This window comes from Typopeltis vanoorti, chromosome 5 (assembly GCF_054136105.1).
Source record: "Typopeltis vanoorti isolate ZY-2024b chromosome 5, IOZ_Tvanoo_1.0, whole genome shotgun sequence".
NCBI classification, from domain to species: Eukaryota; Metazoa; Arthropoda; class Arachnida; order Uropygi; family Thelyphonidae; genus Typopeltis; species Typopeltis vanoorti.
In genome coordinates, this window is record NC_143553.1 from 75707201 (window position 1) to 75726898 (window position 19698).

Consider the following 19698-nt stretch of genomic DNA (forward strand, 5'->3'; position numbering starts at 1 on the left):
TTATTTTTAGCCATAGATTGGAGGCTCCACACCAAGACAACTTGTGACAGAAACATGATTAAACATGCATTGTTGCACACAAGGGTGGTGAAATAATTGCTGAGGACTGTTACAGTTTAAGATATACGAATGATTCTGAAATTTAGCAGAGAGCTAGAACCATGTGGTTTGAACTATTTGAATTTAAAATTATAATGAAAACAGTTTGAACCACATCAATAGAATGCAACCATGCTGTCAATTGATGCAGTCCTAATGGAGATCGGTCAATATATGCCAAGAGACACATTTTGTTTAAACTTCCTTTAGATTTTTTAGTTAGTGAAAAATTAATTATAGAAAAGATCTTCACTTATCTGTGATAATATAGCAACAAAAATATGAGTAAAAAAAAGTAATCAAAATTACAAAAAAAAAGTGCCTCATATCACCTAAAGACCTTTCATATCATACTTTGGGAAACAATGTTGTAGAGGAAGGAACGTTGGTAATGTTGCTACATTATCATCACTGCAACACATCGCCAATGATGTTAAAGTTAATTAGGCTTCTTTTTTGCATGTGAATTACTAGGTGCAAATGAAACAGTTCTTCATAAAATGGTGTTTGCTGAAAATCAGTGGATACATGAACATGCATCTGGTACCAAAAAGCCATGGTTATGTTTCAGCCATTAAAGATGGAATAAAAGTTAATGCTTTGCACCTTATCTAGCACCACACTTTATGACCTATTAACTTTCTAAGAATACATTAAAAAAAAAAAACATGATTTCTAGTTCCAGCTGCTTTGTGAACCCCTACACCTACATGCTGTTCAACATTACCTCAATGAAAAGTGGCTTGGCAGGTGGATGGTATGGATCAAAGATAAAATAACTTCCTCATCTAGATTCCTTATTTGAATCTGAGGTGGGGATAAGGATCCACCTAAATACTTAAATCTCTTAATCCCTTGAATCTCTTTCAGTATTCATCCACACCTTTCAAGTTGTTTCTGCACAACTATCCACTAACTCTAATCCATTCATTCCTTCTATGAAATAACTATAGATGTGGAAACTAGGCACACATACAAGGGTGGTCTGAAAAGTTCTCAGCCTCGACCATAAATGGCAATACTATCGGCACGATTTTCTTTTTCTAAGTTGGTATATCGGTCATAAGCATCCATGTGAAATTGCAAGTCATTCCATCAAGTAGTTTGTTTTATACAGCTGTCTGAAGCAAAAGTTTTGTCTGTATCTCTTGAAATGGATAAAATTGAATATCGTGCGGTGATAAAATTCTTTGTAAAAAAAAGTTTAACGCCAAAAGAAATTCATTCGAAGTTCATAAAAGTTTATGGGTGCTCTTCTCCTTTGTTTGTGACAATTAAGAAATGGGCTGCTGAGTTTAAGAGCCTTGAAGATGATCTACGTGAAGGATTGCAGCACATGAGTCTGGATGTCAGATTGGTCAACTGGATTCAGGATTGGCTGTCTGATAGGTATCAGAGAGTTGTGTATGGTGGAGCAGTTTCAAGGAGGCAGAGGGTTGCAAGTAGGGTCCCACAGGGCTCAGTAATACGACCTATATTGTTTAACCTTTATAATCAATGACATTGCCAGTGGATTGCAAAGGGATATTCAGTTGTTTGCGGATGATGCGAAGCTGGGAAGGATTATTAGTAATAGTGCAGATGTGGTAGCCCTGCAAGAGGATTTGAATAAGCTAGATAGATGGGCAAATGAATGGGGATTTCAGTTTAATGCAGCAAAATGTAAGGGCTTGAGGTTTCGGAAACATCTATGGGATGCTGCATACTCTATGGGAAGAGTTATACTGGAGGAAGTAGATCTGGAGATCTGGAGTTGATGATTGATAGAAACCTGAAATTTAGGGGACATATTGCAAAGGTGGTGAAGGTAACACAGAAGATTGCTGCAATTATGAGAAGGACACTGACCTGCATAGATAAAAGGGTTATCATTCCGTTGTTGTATAAGTCTCTGATCAGACCACACTTAGACTATTGTTCTTAGATTTGGTCCCCAGGATTTGAAGGGGATAAATTAACTGTGGAAAGGGTAAAGACGGATGACAAAGATGGTTTCAGGACTGTACAATTTTGGTTATGAGGATCAGCTGAGGGAATGTGGACTGCAGAGTTTGATGGATAGAAGAAGGAGAGGTGATATGATTGAGACTTTTAAACTGTTGAGAGGTGGTTACAGGGTTGACACTGGGGAGTTCTTTCGCTTGGTTGAATAGCGAGAAGAGTGATGACAAGAGGCCATCCCTGGAAGTTGAACTGTGGAATGCATTGACTGATGGAGTGGTGAGGGCGAGAACGGTCAATGAGTTTAAGAAGTGGTATGATAGACTTTGTGTTTCTTAGGGGAGGGGGGGGAACCTCCCACGATGAGTCTTTTGACTCCATGGAGGCCTGAATAATAATAATAATAATAATAATAATAATAATAAAGTGTAACAACACCAGAAATCACTGATCAAGTGAACGATATGGTATTGGATGACCGGCAAGTCAAACTGCGTGAAATTGCAGACTATAGGCATTTCAAAAGAACATGTAGGATATATTTTGCATGAAGAATTGCATCTTGTACAAAACAAAAAAGTTTTGCGCAAGATGAGTGCCACGCTTGCTCATAGCAGAGCAAAAACGCACTCGCATGAAAATTTCTGAACAGTGCTTCGAGAGTTTTAACAAGAATAAAACCGATTTTGTGCATCGATTTATTACTATGGATGAGACATGGATCCACCATTAAACACCAGAATCCAAACAGCAGTCAATGGATATAAAACAGTGGACAGAAGCTGGTTGTTCAGCACCAAAGTAGATCAAGTCGGTTCCATCAACAGGAAAGGTCATGGCATCGGCGTTTTAGGATGCTAAAGGCATTTTGTTTATTAATTATCTTGAAAAGGGTAAAACAATTGCTGGGGAATATTATTCCAATCTTTAACCACTCTAGATGAAAAAATTCGTGAGAAAAGACCCGTTTGCAGAAGAAAAAAATCATCTTTCATCAGGATAATCCACCTGCCCACAAAGATGTTTTGGCAATGGGAAAATTAAGGGATCTGCATTATGAATTTTTGGAAAATCCACCCTATTCCCCAGATTTGGCTCCCTCTGACTTCTTTCTCTTCCCAAAACTAAAACTCTTTCTCGCTGATCAGCGTTTTTCTTTGAATCAATTTTGCAGATCTTACTGAGAAGCACTACAGGGATGGGATAATGGCTCTGGAGCATCACTGGAATAAATGTATCAGTCTTAAGGGAGATTATGTTAAAAAAAAAAAATTGAAATTATAAATTTGTTTTTTCATTGTTAAGCCGAGAATTTTTCAGACCATCCTTGTATGTATATATGTATGTGCAACTAGATAGTGAGTGATTATGGAAAGCTTATGAAACAACTTAAAGCAATATAAACAGGAATAGGTGGGGAAAAAAGATCCAGGGCTGAGTAAGCAACAGGATTATTCACTGGATGGATCAGAAAGCCTCCTAACATATTATTACCATTATGTTCAGTCCTGTTTGTTATTTAGCCCCCAGCCCGAAGAAACTGTTTTGCTTCTATATCTTTAATTGGAAGAAGTTAAATATCTACTTAATTACAGTGTTTAAGCACACCCATTAAGGGAATCACTGACCCAGTGAACACACATGGATTTACAGTCGTGAATATTTACAACAGTGTGGACGAGATAGGATCCTCACCACGTTATCCTTATACCCATAGTCATCCATGAGTCACATCAATAGTCAACCTCCTGGATGGAGATGACACATGATGATGATGAATGTCTTTCTAGTGGAGAGCAGCAGCAGACATATAATACAATGTTCTTGGTAAAGAAGGAGGTAATTTGTTTTGATCACCTATGCAGGTGCTGGATGAGAAGAATTATGCAGGAAGCAGGGTCAGCTTTATCTTTGGGTGATGATGCGATACATCTGGGTACAAGAGAGGCTAGAACACAGATGGACAGAAATGACACCCAACAGTTGTGAAGAAGCAAAAGGTATGGCTACTATTGCCAAGGCAGCAAGCTTTCTCCATTTAGGCCTTTCAAAGTTATTTTTAAGAGAATTCTGTTAGCAGTCGAAATCTATACAAATAATATAATTCTTAATTATGTGTTCTTCACTCTTCAATTTTGTTATCTTACAGAGCCAAAGACTTTTCTAAGTCTCTTTTTTTTTTATTTTAAAGGTCTGAAAAGATTTTTCATCTCAATTTGTCATGCTTCGAGTTTCTGCTTCATAAAAAATGGGAAGGTTTAATGATTCTTCTGCATATTTCTTTTTAATTCTGCATGATAAAATTGTGGAAGATAGTAAATGATGCAGAGAATAATAAAATCAATTTGATGAATGTATTCTAGCTGATATTTTTGTTCTCCGTACTAATTTTATTATCTCAAGTAATTAATGTTCCAAGATATTTGAAGGAAGTTTTTTATTATTTTTTTTAATTACTGGCTATCAATAGTCAATTTGTCACCTTCATCTTGGTCACTGTTTTTACTTACTTTTATCCTTGCTGATTGCAATCCTAGTTTTTCAGAAACAGTTTTGAGTTTTCCGAACATCATTCTAAGCTAATAATTCTGAACGTTAATCCAACGAGGTGAATATTATATGCTTATCGTCCTTATATTACCGTTCTAATTGGGTTATCTTATTACAGTTTCTCTAATACATTTTTCTAAAGCTCAATTATATAAGAGGGCAAAAGTGCATTGTGTTTCATTCCTGAGGTTCAGATCTAATTCCATCAAAGAATGCCATTCTTCAGTTGTTAATGGTGCAAATTTTGATTATATTTCTTACCATAAGTAGTGACATTCTGAGTTCTTCATTTAATATTCTCCAAAGGCTTTCTCTATGTATGCTATCATATGCTTTTTTTTTAATTTATAAACAGAATATATGCTGATTCCCAATTTTATCTAAAATTTCTCATAATGTAAAAATCTGGTCAACTGTGAACATATTTGTTTGGCATTCTGCATGATATTCATCTATAATCATCAAATCATAAGATTTTATTTAGAATAATACTAGATAAAATTCTGAAGCCTGCAGACAGAAATCATATCCCTCTGTAATTTTCATATTCATTTTTGTTTCCTTTATATATATATATATATATATATATATATATCATCATCATCATCAGGTCTTTCCGTGGCCTAATGATACATCAGACTGCAATGCTGGTTTTCCATCTGCCCCCTGTCCCTCACAGATGCTCTTGCTTCTGCTCAACTCTCCCATCTTGCCTCCTTCATTTCAGATTCCATCATTCTTTTCCAAGTTAATTTTGGACGACTTCTAGAGCGTCTTCCTTCTGGAGCCCAACTCAGTGCTACTTGGGAAATTCTGTTTATCCCCATGTGAAGAACATGTCTGGTCCATTTCGATCTTCTTAGGTGAATCTCTTCATCTATTGACTTGGAAAAGGTTTTCTTTAAAAGTTCCTCATTAGTAATTGTATTTGGCCAGAAGATTTTTAAAAATTCTTCTTAAACACTTGTTTTGGAAAATGTCCAATTTATTACTTTGTGCCTTGGTAAGTTTCCAAGTTTCGGAGCATATAGCAGTACTGCTCACACAATAGATTTTATATATATTAATTTTCACTTTAACTATAATTTGATGCTCTGCATAATTTGTTTAATGACCTGAAACAATTTTGTGCTTTAGCTTTTAGAAAATGTCTTTGTCAGTGCCACCTTGTTTATTATTACTGATCTCTAATTGTTTGTCTGATTGTTTGTCTCTAATGGAGGAAGGGATTGCTTTTTTGTTACCATTGATTTGTTTTATAATCTAATAAAGTTGTCTAATTTGTCCATTTTCTGCAGCATGTTGCACTTCTTTTGCTAATTCATCAATATATTTTCTCTTGTCGGCTCTTGAAGCTCTCTTTATGCTTTTATTTAGTTCATTATAGTGATTGCTGTGTACCTTATATAATCGTTCTGAATTTGTATTGTTCATTAATGATTTAATCTTTTTTCTCTCTTCAATGATCTTCCATGTTTCTGCAGTTAACCATTCTTCATTTTTCTTTTTATCAATTACATCTTCAGCTACTTCATTGTATGTATTCCTGAAGTTTTTCCAATATTCTTCTACTTTGTTGATTTCTACTGTTATATCTTGATTTTCCTCTATTTCTAATATATTGAATCTGTTCTTAATCTCCAAAGCAAACTTTTCTCTTGTTTCTTTAATTTTTAATTTTTCAATATCAAATGCAGTTCTTGAACTTCTTTTCTTTCTTAATACACTTTGAAGTTTTAATTTCAACTTCATCACTAACAAGAAGTGGTCAGAACCAACATCTGCACCACATTTGACTCTCACATCAGGCATGGATCTTACAAATTTACTATTGATAGCAACATAATTTGGTTTCTTGTATTGCCGTCCAGTGCAATCCAAGTCAATTTATGTATTTCTTTATTCTTGAATTTACTTCCTCTAATGACAAAGTTGTTCATTTCACAAAAGGATACAAACATCATGCCATTTTCATTTCGGTCTCCACAAGCCTCAAAATTTAAGGATTTTTCTTCTACACATGACCTTTTACCCATTTTTGCATGAAGATCACCAATGAGTATTATCATATTGTGTTTTGGAATAGAATTTATTACCTTTTTGAATTGTTCACAAAAACATTCTTTTATTTCTTCATCTGCATCATTAGTAGGTGCATAAACCTGCACAACAGAAAGTTTGATAAATTTGGAACAGAACCTGGCTTTTATAATTTCTCTCGTTTACTGGTTTTCATTCCATCAGGCTTTTGGTTACTTTGGGGTTCATTATTAGTGCAACTCTTTTTCATGCTTCTCCTCTGATCCAGAGTACAGTATTGTCTTGTTGTCTTTAGTTATAAGTCTACTAAAACCAGTCCATCTGAGTTCTCTGATGCCTAAAATGTCTAACTTGTAATTGTCCATTTCATTTGTTACCTGCCTAGTTTTTCATACCTGGTACAGTGCTCTGACATTCCATGATCCAATCTTTAAAATTTTTGTGGCTTCATAAATGGCTCTTTCAACAACAAGGGTTCTGAAAGGTTTCCCCTTGATGTGTCATATATATACGTTATCACATCAGACCAGGCTAGATAACCGTCTTCTGGGGTCTCGTGAGTCACATCTATTGTCAGGAGCATTTGTTCATCCAGATTTGCAGCTTTCATGATCAGATAATTTTTACAGGGAGGGGTGATTAGCCTTTCGCCCAACTTGCTCATTTGTTTTGTGTTCTGACGTGAGTCTTATTTTTTCTTAAACACTTTATTTCGAATGCTCTGATTTTCTGTATTTCTTTCTAACTGAGTGTCCAAGTCTTGGCTGCATACATTGCTGTAGGTATAATAATGGTTTTATAGAGTTTTAGTTTGAAGCATTTTGAAATGCTGTTATTTTTCCTATATTTTATTTAATTTCATATTGGACCATCATTTGGTAAGTGTCTATTTTACTGTTTCTGTGTTGTTAAGGTTGTGAGTAATATGACTGCCATGTAAATTGCTTTACTAGTTCAAGTATATGATTTTCTAAGTTTATTGAAAATTTTTCCTCATCTCTTACTAATTTCATTGTTTTAGTTTTCTTAGATTGATCTTCATTCAAAAGTATTGCGCTCTTTATTAAACATTTTTATTGTTTTTTCCAGTTGTTCTTTAGGTACTATTTTTGCCTATTAGTAACTTTGCCCATTGCAAAACTTTCATTCTATAACCAGATCAAAGGCATAGCTAATTCTTTTGTGCATTCCTTAAAATTTTGTGGCAAGTAAGAGGAAGAATTACTATGGAAGAATAGTGCTGATGGTGACAAGGTGACAGAAGATAAAATTGTTGAGTTACTGAGTGACTATTTTGCAAGGGTATATCATCCAAGCGAGGTTAATAGCGTGACAGAGACTAATGTGATTTATTTAAATTGGAGGTTCTTAGGATATTGCAGAATCTCAATGTAAATACAAAATTATGGGATTAGATGGGATATCAGCTCAGGTTTTGAGAAAATGTGCAAGGGAACTGGCAATGACTCTGACTAGGCTCTTTAATTTAAATCTCAGCTCTGTTAGAGTTGAGATTTAAATTAATCTCATTCCAAGGAGTTGAAATAGGGCAAAATAATTTCCTTACATAAAGGAGGTTCTAAGAATGCAGTATTATTATTATTATTACGGGCAACTCTAGGGAGTCCTTAGACTCATTGAGGGAGGCCCTAAACATCATGTCCATACAACTATACAACATTCTCACAGTATCTATCATACCTTGCCTTGAACTCACTCACCGTCATAGCACCCACAAGAGACTCTGGCAGCTTATTCCACTCATTTACCATTCTAAAAGTAAAGACCACAGCTCTAACATCCCTGCTAACCACACTCTTGCCCAGCTTCCTTAGGTGTCCCCTAGTTCTCCCACCACCAGTCCTGATCTCAAAAATATCCTCTGAATTAATGTTATAGAAACCCTTTAGCAATTTGAATGGCTCAATCATATCTCCCCTTTTCCACCTATCAATTTTTTTGCAATTTCTGCAACCCACAAATCTTCAACCTGTTCTCATATGGTTCATTCCATAGACCCGCTATCATCTTAGTCACTCGCATCTGGATCCTCTCCACCTCCTCCCCATCAAGAAGGGATCTAGGTGACCAAATCTGGGCACAGTAGTCGAGATGAGGTCTTATCAAGGCTCGGTGCAGAGGTACAATAACTTGCTTGTCTCTGCTCGTCAAGGTATTTTTCAACAACCAAGTGAGTTGATGAGCTGATTTAGCTACTTTTGCAATGTGCCCTCCTAAACTTCATCTCCCTATCCACCAACACTCCCAAGTCCCTGGCCTCATCAATCTCCTGGGGTACAGTTCCACCAATGTGGTATACTGCTGCTAATCTTTTCGCCCCAAATGTATAACCTTACATTTTGTCACATTAAATTGACATCCATTCTCCTTAGCCCAGAACTCCAATCTATCCAAGTCTTCCTGCAAGATTTTGACATCTTCTGCATTCACTATCGTCCTACCCAACTTTGCATAAATTAATAAATTATAGACCAGTCAGTATCTCAAGTGTTGTGGTAAAAGTACTGAAAAAATTGGTAAAAAGATCAGTTATTACCCTATTATAAATTTTTATAATAGAGTAATAACTGAATTGTACTCCAGGAAATAGATGAAACTAGGATTTAGGGATAGTGGTAGAAACAGAGTTGAAGTTTATAGGGCATATTGCTATGGTAACTTATAAGATTACTTGGATATTGAAGAACACACTAGCAAGTAGAGATAAGGAAGTTGAATTTCTCTATATAAGGCCTTGATATGACCACAATTGGTTTACAGTGATCAAGTCTGGTCTCCTGGGTTTCTTGGGGATGAGGAATTGGTGGAAAGGATTCGGAGGTGAGTAAACAAGATGGTGAGTGGTCTGTGAAATATTCCCTATGAGGATAGATTGAGGGTGTGTGGATTGCAGAAGTTGGTTGATAGACGAAAAAGAGGGGATATGATAGACGCATTTAAGTTACTTAAAGGGGATTTTATAGGACTGATGCAGAGGAAATATTTCAGCACTTGGCTAGAGGGGCGGGGCAAAATAAAAGGTTATTCCTGGAAGTTGAGTAAAGTCATGGTTAGTAGGGGGGGGGGGGTGAGGACGATTTTTCACTTGGAGAGTGGTGAATGACAGAATGGGTTGCCAGTGTCTGTTGTGAGCACTTTTTTAATGGTTTCATGATGTCATCCATTCCCACAGCCTTATTAACATCTAACTCAAGCAAAATTCGATACACCTCTGATTCTTTCCTCTTTAATTCTCCTAATACTTCTCTCTCTCTCTCTCTCTCTCCCTCTCTCTCTCTCTCTCGTACATATTGCTCAGCATATTTTCTTTCTTGCTTGCCACATAGCAGAAAAATTCCCTCAATTATCTTTGACCAGAATGGCCAATCTCCTCTCATATTCTACTTTTTCTTTTTTAACCATGCTCACCTTTCTGGCCTGCAGTTTATATTCTTCGTACATCTGTTCACTGCAAACTGTCTTGCCTCCTCCACAACTTTTACCACACTGCTTGCTTGATTTCATTGTTCATCCCTCTCACTCCTACTCTATTTATTCACTTAGCTCTTGGTATGCAGTTATGGATTGTTTACGACAGATATTGCCTTATCATTTCCCATGCACTGTTAACATCTTTTCTACACAATCCCAATGTATTGATGCTACAGAGTTTCTCATAATCATCCACCTTAGGTTTCTTTTCCTATTTGACTATCTTCTAGTCAAAGAAAAATCTTGTCTTAATTATCTTCATGATTGCTCTCACCAACAGGTGGCAGTATTGATACCTTGTTCACAATCACCTACTGTGAAGATATCACCAAATCCAACATCCGAAAACTGTGTGTTGCTTCCATCTCATGCTGCTTAAAATAGTTATTATTATTATTATTATTTTACACCTCCAGGGAGTTCAAGACTCATTGAGGGAGGACACCTACTCTACAACTCTCTGCCTCCACCACTCAACCTCATCATCTATACCAACACCATCTACTGTCCAGCACTACCACTAGTACTTTCACAGACACAATCACAAACATCCATGCCCACAGCGGGATTCGAGCCCACAGCCTTTTGGCTGGAGAGCAGATAAGCTAACCACTCGGCCAACCAGACCGGCAATATCTTTTATGTGTACCTCTTTTATCGTTCTTATTTAAGTATTAAATAAGTATTAAATAAGTATTAAATTTATACTTAAAATGGTAATTAGGGCAATGAACCAGTTGTTAAATTATTTGAATCCCACCACTAGTAATACCATATCTGGGATGGATGCTGATAGTGATTGGGAATGGAGTAAGGAAGTAACAGTAGGCTGCATATCTAGAATTGGGAGAATAAATCAAGTGAAAGTTAAAATGATAAATACCAACATTAAGCTGGAGCTACAAAAAAAGAATAATTTGTGGATGGAATTCAAGAGAAAGGAGATGAGCAGGCACACGAACAGTAAAAAGCAAAAGCCAGGATTGAACCAGTAAGAAAGACAAAACAAGAGTATGAAAAGAAATTAACAGTACAGGCCAAAAGTAATCCCAAAGAGTTATTTCAGTATGTTGCAAGTAAAAGGAAGAATGTTTATAGCAGAATGATTTTAATTAGTGCCAATGCTGGGAGGTAACTGAATCAGGCAAACGAGTAGAATTACTAAGTGAACACTTTCCAAGAGTATATCATCCAGGTAGAAATATGCATTAACAAGAGAGGCAAAAGCTTATATGGAAACTGAGGTAAATGAACTGGAGGTGCATAATAACACATTACAGAACCTTAATGTGAATACAGATATGGGATTAGATGGTATACCAGCTCCAGTTTTATTATTATTATTATTATTACCACCTCAAGACCTCATGGAGTCAAAGACTCATCTGGGAGGTCCTTTTATCACACACAGAAACTTAACAAATTCACCCTCCTTATTACCAGACAGTATCTCTTCTTTCTAATTCATATTCTTATAATTAAAATCTCCCATTAGGACCACCTTCTTTTTACCTGTCCAACTAGTTTGTCTAAACATTTCAAAATTATCGCTCTCCACATTCCCCCACATATTTGATAACCTGGGCTGCAAATCTATCAGTACTTGGTTATTTCGTTGTTTCTGAGTGGCATTTTACTTTCTTGTACTTCATCTAGTGATGGTTTAAGTATTTCTATGTGAGAGATATGTTAAGTTTTCTCTTCAAAAGTCTCAGCAGGTTCTTTGCAGTGAAGTAGTTTTTCAATTGCTCTTTTCCATCTGTTTTATTGTGTAATCTCTAATAGCTAATATTTGCTCATTGCTATTGTTGATTACCATTTTTTTCATATGTGGACCTGATTTTTGGTTTCTAATTTATGATTAAAAAGAAACTGCCTTTTAAATATAAGCACAAACTTTGAAAGGCACTGGTTTTTGTGAGAATAACAGAGGTAAAAATTGTTCCAGGAAGAGAAATCTGTTTCAATCAAAAATTTAAAACACTTATTGAAACTGAGTTTGAAGCAAAAGAATTAAAATTGAAAAAAAAGTGATGGTTTTGCACAGGTTAAAGTAAAACCATTTGGATAATAATAAAGTGATATCTCAATTCTCCAAAAAAATTATTTGCTAGCCAGTTTACTGAATGCATGATCAATTTCTCCAGAAGTCAGCTGATGTAATCCATTCAAAGACCAGTAAACTGAAGCTCTTATTACTTGAGAACCAGATAAATAGTAGATCATTGTATGGCAAAATCATGCCTATTTGATCATAATATATCTGTATATAATTTATTGGTGATGTTCTCAAAATTTATCTCATATAAAAATTAAAAGGCTTCCATTAATGTGTACTGCAGAATATTTGTAATTTCAAATTTTGAAAAACTGAATGCTCTAATACACTTTAGAAATAGTAATGAGTGCAGGAATAGTAAATGAGTTGAAAATTCAGTTTAATAGATATGATGCCAATTAAAGTAGATCTCCACAATGAATTATGTGACTCAAGAAAGAGTCTGATAATAATAGTAACTATTGGAGAATATTGACACAGAAATATGTTACACTTCCAATATATAAATTGATCAGGTTGCATTTGGACTAGTGTATGCAAATTTTGGTATCTGGTTTTTGAAGAGACGAAGAGATTCTAGAAAAGCCTCACTAGACACCACCTTAGTCATTCAGAGAAGTAAAGCAGTGTCAAGTCTCTGAAGTGTTCAGTACAAGAGAGACTGAGAGAATGCCATTTACAAAACACAGGTGATAGGAGAAGAGTGAAACATTATTTGGTTATGAGATTTGTACAAGATTGATGGAGAACAATTTTTCAGAGTAGGGAAAAAAATAAGGACAGAAAAAGAGGCCACCCTTGGAAGTTGTATAAGGAAGTGAAGGGCAGGTTTTTTGTTTAGAGAGTGATGGGTGAACAGAATGCACTGCCTGAGAATATGATGGGTGCAGAAACAGTAAACCAGTTTAAGGTAGAGTTTGATAAGCACTGAGTTTAACAACGAATCTTCTGAATCCACAGAAGTCTGATGATGAAGATAATAATCTATTTAAAGCATCATTAATGCTTACTGCAATAGCAAGAATAGTCAGAATGTAATCTAAAATTAATATAACCTACTTGTATCAGTGTCATCAATGAATTCCAAAGCTCCATGAAGGCATCCCTTTCTATCTTCACCTATTTGTAAATCTTCAAACTTCAAGGTAACAGTGTTTCCAGATGGAATATGAATAGCAAAAGTGCAAGTAACAATGCCAAAATATTTTTCAGGATAATTAGGACTAGTGATGGTACCACTATTTGAATATTTTTTCCAAATACATCCTGCAGAATTCAAAAGATCCAAAAATAAATAAATTTATTTATTTATCAAAATATTAAAAACACCTTAATTGAAATATTAAATACTTTGGGAATATAAAAGCTAATGATTTCATTGTGATACATGCAAAACCCTATACAGAATTTCTACAAAAGAATACTAGCAACTTAAATGTTTATGGGGGGGATTTTTTTAATTAAAGATTTAATTAACCTTGCAGAGGTCGTGGCTGATCTGACAGATACATGCAAATTGTTGAATATAAATATTCTTACACATATTCAGTGTATAGCTTGAAGGTTATGACTAGCTGTGCGTGCGTATGTTATGAGTGATATTCCGCACTGTTTTTTGCTGTCAGTTTGATTTAACATGTGTTATCTAAAGGTTTGAGAGATTTGACAGTACATTGTGTCTGAGAGATACCACAAGCTCTGATGTCAGTATAGTATTGGTTTAGCTTTTTTTTTATTTATTTACTGTTGAAAATGGCTGGAAAAATACATCGATTGGATAATCCATCAGATGTTGAAGAGATTCAACGAATGTTACTTGAGTCTGAATGCGAAAGTGAAACTGATACTTAATAGTAAATTATATCTGAGAGATACCACAAACTCCAATGTCAGTATAGTATTGGTTTAGTTGTTGTTTTTTTCTTTGTTTCTTTGTTCAATAATTTCTAGATTATAACTGAAAATAAATAAACCATCATGTATTATATTTGCACTTTTTTTTTAAGTTTTATCACATTTTAGCACATACTAGTAATGAATATATCTCTCAGATACACGCGACCTACGCTGCAATTTTTTCAACCATGACCTCTGCAGGATTAAAGAGTAAAAAATATTGTAAGTTATAATTTTTCATCTACAGCTGGTTTAAGTATATCTATGTGACAGATATGTTAAATTTTCATGTTAAGAAATATTCTTCTTTTTCATGCATTAGTATGAATTTTATCTGTTGTGTATTATCTGTTGCAACCATCTTCTTTAAGAAATATTGTAAATTACAGTTTTGAGGATCAAGTTTTTAGGTGATGTAAGCAAGTATCCATATGTAAGTTGGTAACAAGGCTCCATATGTAGCTTGGTATAAGTGAAATCTGCAACTCAGTTCTTGCCTTGTGTAATCCATAATGTGGAAAAATGTGTGCTGAACGTACCGACTAAGAACCAGCATAAGTCTGTGACAACAAATAACAGAATGTTCGTATACGTCAATAAAATGAAGGAGCGGGTGCTGTATGGGGATTTGCTATTAAGAGGTATGATAGTTGAGAGTTTGACGAAGTCGTACTAGCCAGGTGCGAACATAAAGGACGTCAGCGAATCTATTCGAGTGCAAAAACAGAGGGTGAAAGAGATGATAATCGTGGCAGGAACAAATGATTTGAAAGAGGACAAAATGGAAATGATAGAGGATGTGAGGGAATTACTTGAGGTAGCAAAAGAGAAGAGTGAGAGAGTTAGGATAGTGAGTATTTTACCGTGGTATGACAGTGAAGTGTTTAGAAGGAGGGCCATAATTGCCAATGACTTTATGCATGGAGAGTGGTGTGGAATTTGTGGATGTGTGGAATGAGTTCGATGGGTGAAAGGACTTATATAAGATAGATGGGTTACATTTGAATGGAGTTGGTGTACGGAGGCTTGAAAAAGTGTTGATGAATGATGTGGAAGTGGATGTACAGACTCAGGGAAACTAGATTTATTAAGAGGCGGGAGGAAGTGGATATGCAGACTTTAGGGAGGCAGTTGAGTGTATGAATGAGTATATTATGCTCGAGTGAGTACGAAGGACAACAAATCAGAATGGGATAGTTAGTAAAAGGCATCAAAGTAGGGATGGGACAAATGGGCTTCTGCAATTCATGTACACTAATGCCAGGAGTATTAGGAACAAGAAGGAAGAGTTTCTGGCCTTAGTTGGCGCTTCCAGACCACAGGTTGTTGGTATTAGTGAAACATGGCTGACAGAAGATGATAAAGCTAGTGGGATTGAATGCGACGGTTATAGCGTGTTCAGGAGTAACAGGGTGAATAAAAAGGGGGGAGGAGTGTTATTGATGATAGCTGATGAGTTGCAGCCAAGGAGTATAGAATTTGAACTGCAGGATAGAGAAAAGAGCACATTTGAGGCTGTTTGGTGTGAGATAGAATCTAGCAGAACAAAATATACAATTGGGTGCTGCTATAGATTAGGTGATGGAATCAATGGTGGGGATAGCATGCATAGGCAAATAGAAGAAATGAGTGGAAGAAGGGTAATTATTATGGGTGATTTCAATTATGGTAACATTGACTGGAAAGAGGAGAGGGCACATGGGAGGAAGGAATTGGATTTTATGTAGTTATTAAGGGACAACTATCTGCAGCAGCATGTAGTGGAAAATACCAGGGGGCAGAGAGTGCTTGACCTAGTAATTGCAACTGAGAATGTGGCTGTAATGAACATGACCATGTTGCCACCAATTGGTGAGAGTGACCATAAGGTCATGACTTGGGAGGTGACTAAAAGAGTGGAATTTACAATTAAGACAGGGTACATGTGGAATTACAAGATTGGTAAGTATGACAAGCTTAGGTGTGTGCTTGGTTCAGTGCCATGGCATGTAAAACTGCAAGGGCTGGATGTTGATAGTGCATGGGAGGTGGTTAAGAAGTGTTTGCAGGAGGCAATAGTTGACTGTATACCAAGAGTCCGAATAATAAATCAAGTAGGGGTTAAATGGATGAATAACTATTAAGCTTGAGCTGCAAAAAAAGAAACAATTGTGGAGGGAATTTAAGGAGAAAGATGACCAGCAGGTGCAGGAATGGTATAAACCTCAGGCCAGGATGGTAACAAGGGTGGTAAGAAAAGCAAAAGCGGATTATGAAAGGAAATTGGCTATGCAGGCTAAAGAGAATCCCAAAGAGTTTTTTCAATATGTTGCAAGTAAAAGGAAAAATGTTCATGGTAGAATGATCTTAAAAAATGCTGAGGGTAGGGAGGTAACCGATTCAGTCGATATAGTGGAATTACTGAGCGAGCACTTTGCAAGAGTATATCATCCAGGTGGTGACATTGCAGGAATGGAAGAACCAACAGCTTATTCTGGAATTGTGATGAATGAAGTAGAGGTAACTAGTCTATTACAGAACATCAATGTCAATACATCTGTGGGATTGGATGGTATACCAGCTCATGTCATACGTGAAGCGGCTAAAGAATTGTCAGTGCCCTTGACCATTTTGTTTAATTTGAGCCCCGGGTCGGGGTCAGTCCCAAGGGAGTGGAAAGAGGGGAAAATAGTTCTGCTGCTGTTGAAAATTACCGGCCAATCAGCATAACAGGAATCATTATCAAGCTCTTGGAGAAAATAGTCAAGAGGAAAATACAAGATTGGATAGAAGAAAATGGGATACTGTATCAGGGACAGCATGGTTTTGTGAAGGGTAGGTCATGCCTCAGTAACTTGCTCACGTATTATAACACAGTGACGGCTGAACTGAATAAGGGTAATGGGTTTACAGTGATTCTACTGGACCTTGCTAAGGCCTTTGACAGGATACCACATGGAATTCTAATCAGTAAATTGCAGCATATGGGGATGGATAAAGGGTTGGTGAGATGGATAGGAGGGTGGTTGACAGAGAGATGTCAGAGAGTGGTTTATTCAGGAGTAGAATCCACAAGATGGCCTGTGACTAGTGGTGTGCCACAAGGATCTGTTCTTGGACCACTGCTGTTTAATTTGTTCATTAATGATATAGGAAAGGATCTGAGAGGAACAGTTCATTTGTTTGCGGGTGATGCAAAGTTGGGTAGGGCAATAGTGAATGCAGATGACGTCAAAATTTTGCAAGATGATTTGGATAGATTGGAGGTCTGGGCTAAGGTGAATGGATGTCAATTTAATGTGGCAAAATGTAAGGTTATACATTTTGGGGTGAAAAGATTAGCAGCAGATTACTACATTGGTGGAACTGTACTCCAGGAAATTGTTGAGGCACGAGATTTAGGAGTGTTGGTGGATAAGGAGTTGAAGTTTAGGGGACACATTGCAAAAGTGTCCAAATCAGCTCATCAAATCACTTGGTTGCTGAAGAATACGTTGATAAGCAGAGACAAGCAGGTTATTGTTCCTCTGTATCGAGCCTTGATAAGACTCCATCTCGACTACTGTGCCCAGATTTGGTCACCTAGGTTTCTTCTTGATGGGGAAGGTGGAGAGGATCCAGAGGCGAGTGACCAAGATGATAGCAGGTCTGTGGAATGAATCTTATGAGAACAGGTTGAGGATTTGTGGGTTGCAAAAATTGGTTGCTAGGCGGAGGAGGGGAGATATGATTGAGACATTCATATTACTGAGGGGTTTCTATAAAATTAATTCAGAAGATATTTTTGAGAACAGGGCTGGTTGTGGGAGGACTAGGGGACATCCATGGAAACTGGGCAAAAGTGTGGTTAGTAAAGGTGTTAGAGCTGGGTTCTTTACTTGTAGAGTGGTGAATGAGTGGAATGCGCTCCCAGAGTCTGTGGTGGATGCTGTAACAGTGAATGAGTTTAAGGCAAGGTATGATAGATACTGTATGAATGTAGAATAGCTGTGATGAATATGATTTGGGGCCTCCCTCGATGAGTGTAATGACTCCCTGGAGTTGCCCGTAATAATAATAATAATAATTTCTAGAATAACTATAGCTACAAAAAAAGTGATACCAAGGTTGAAGTAATGCAGAAATCATATTTTCATATGCAAGTAGCCAAAAGGTATCATACCTTGGTATCACTTCTGGGTCTGGCTCCCACTGATGAAACCTCAATAAAGGTCAAAACTGGTCTGGGTAGCGATCCTTCCTATAATGCATAGCATTATACATGTCCATAAGGATATGTGCTTTGCATATATAAGGGTGGTCTGAAAAGTTCTCCACTTAACAATGAAAAAAATAATTGATAATTTCAAAATTATTTTTATTTTTTAACATGATCTCCCTTAAATACATTTATTCCAGCAATGCTTCAGCACCATTATCCTATCCCTGTGGTGGTTCTCAGTAAGATCTGCAAAATATCCCTCTACAGCTGCAATCACTTCTTAATTCAAAGAAAAACGCTGACCAGCAAAGAGTTTTAGTTTTGGAAAGAGAGATTGAAGCCAGAGGGAGCCAAATCTGGGGAACAAGGTTGATGTTCCAACAATACAGAGTGCAGATCCCTTAATTTTCCCATTGCCAAAACACCTTTGTGGGCAAGTGCATTGTCCTGATGAAAGATGATTTTGTTTCTTCTGCAAACAGGATCTTTTCTCACAAATTTTTTCATCTAGTCTGGTTAAAAGATCGGAATAATATTCCCCGGTTATTGTTTTACCCTTTTCAAGATAATTAATAAACAAAATGCCTTTAGCATCCCAAAACACCAATGCCATGACCTTTTCTGCTTATGGAACTGACTTTTGTCTTCTTTGGCGCTGAACAACTGGCTTCTGTCCACTGTTTTGACTGCTGTTTGGATTCTGGTTGTAATGGTGAATCCATGTCTCATCCCTAGTAATAAATTGATGCACAAAATCAGTTTTATTCTTGTTAAAACACTCCAAGCACTTTTCAGAGATTTTCAAGCAAGTGTGTTTTTGATCTGCTGTGAGCAAGCACAGTACCCATCTTGCACAAAGCTTTTTCATTTGCAATTCTTCATGCAAAATATATCCCACACATTCTTTTGCAATGCCTATAGTCTCAGCAATTTCATGCACTTTGACTTGCCAGTCATCCAATACCATATCGTGCACTTGATAATGATTTCTGGTGTTGTTACACTTTTTGGGCATCCTTCACGTGTATCATCTTCAAGGCTGGTATGGCCACTTTTAAACTAGGCAGCCCATTTCTTAATTGTCGAAAATGAAGGAGAAGAGTGCCCATAAACTTTTATGAAATTCAAATGAATTTCTTTTGGCGTTAAACCTTCTTTTACAAAGAATTTTATAACCGCATGGTACTCAATTTTATCCATTTCAAGGGATACAGTCAACACTTTTGCTTCAGACAGCTGTATAAAACAAACTACTTGATAGAATGACTTGAAACTTTACATGGATGTTTATGACAGATGTACCAACTTAGAAAAAAAAATCTTGCCAGTAGTGTTGCCATCTGTGGTCAAGGCCGAGAACATTTCAGACCATCCTCGTATCCTTACGGATATGTGCAAATTTCTTGTCATCTTTAATTTATAGTATAACCAAGTGAAAAAC

General features: G+C 36.5%; 1 protein-coding gene across 3 annotated transcripts in view; it reads right to left on the reverse strand.

The window, feature by feature from the left end:
- LOC150106547 (mannan-binding lectin serine protease 1-like) overlaps positions 1-19698 on the reverse strand; it is a 320574-nt gene that overhangs the window by 110216 nt on the left and 190660 nt on the right. For 2 of the 3 annotated variants that reach the window (XM_090393192.1, XM_090393194.1), the window contains one exon: positions 13241-13447. The exons of the other annotated variant lie outside the window; for it this stretch is intronic. In XM_090393192.1, the coding sequence (XP_090249318.1) occupies positions 13241-13447 (207 nt within the window). The remainder of the gene's footprint in view (positions 1-13240; positions 13448-19698) is intronic. 3 annotated transcript variants of the gene reach the window in all.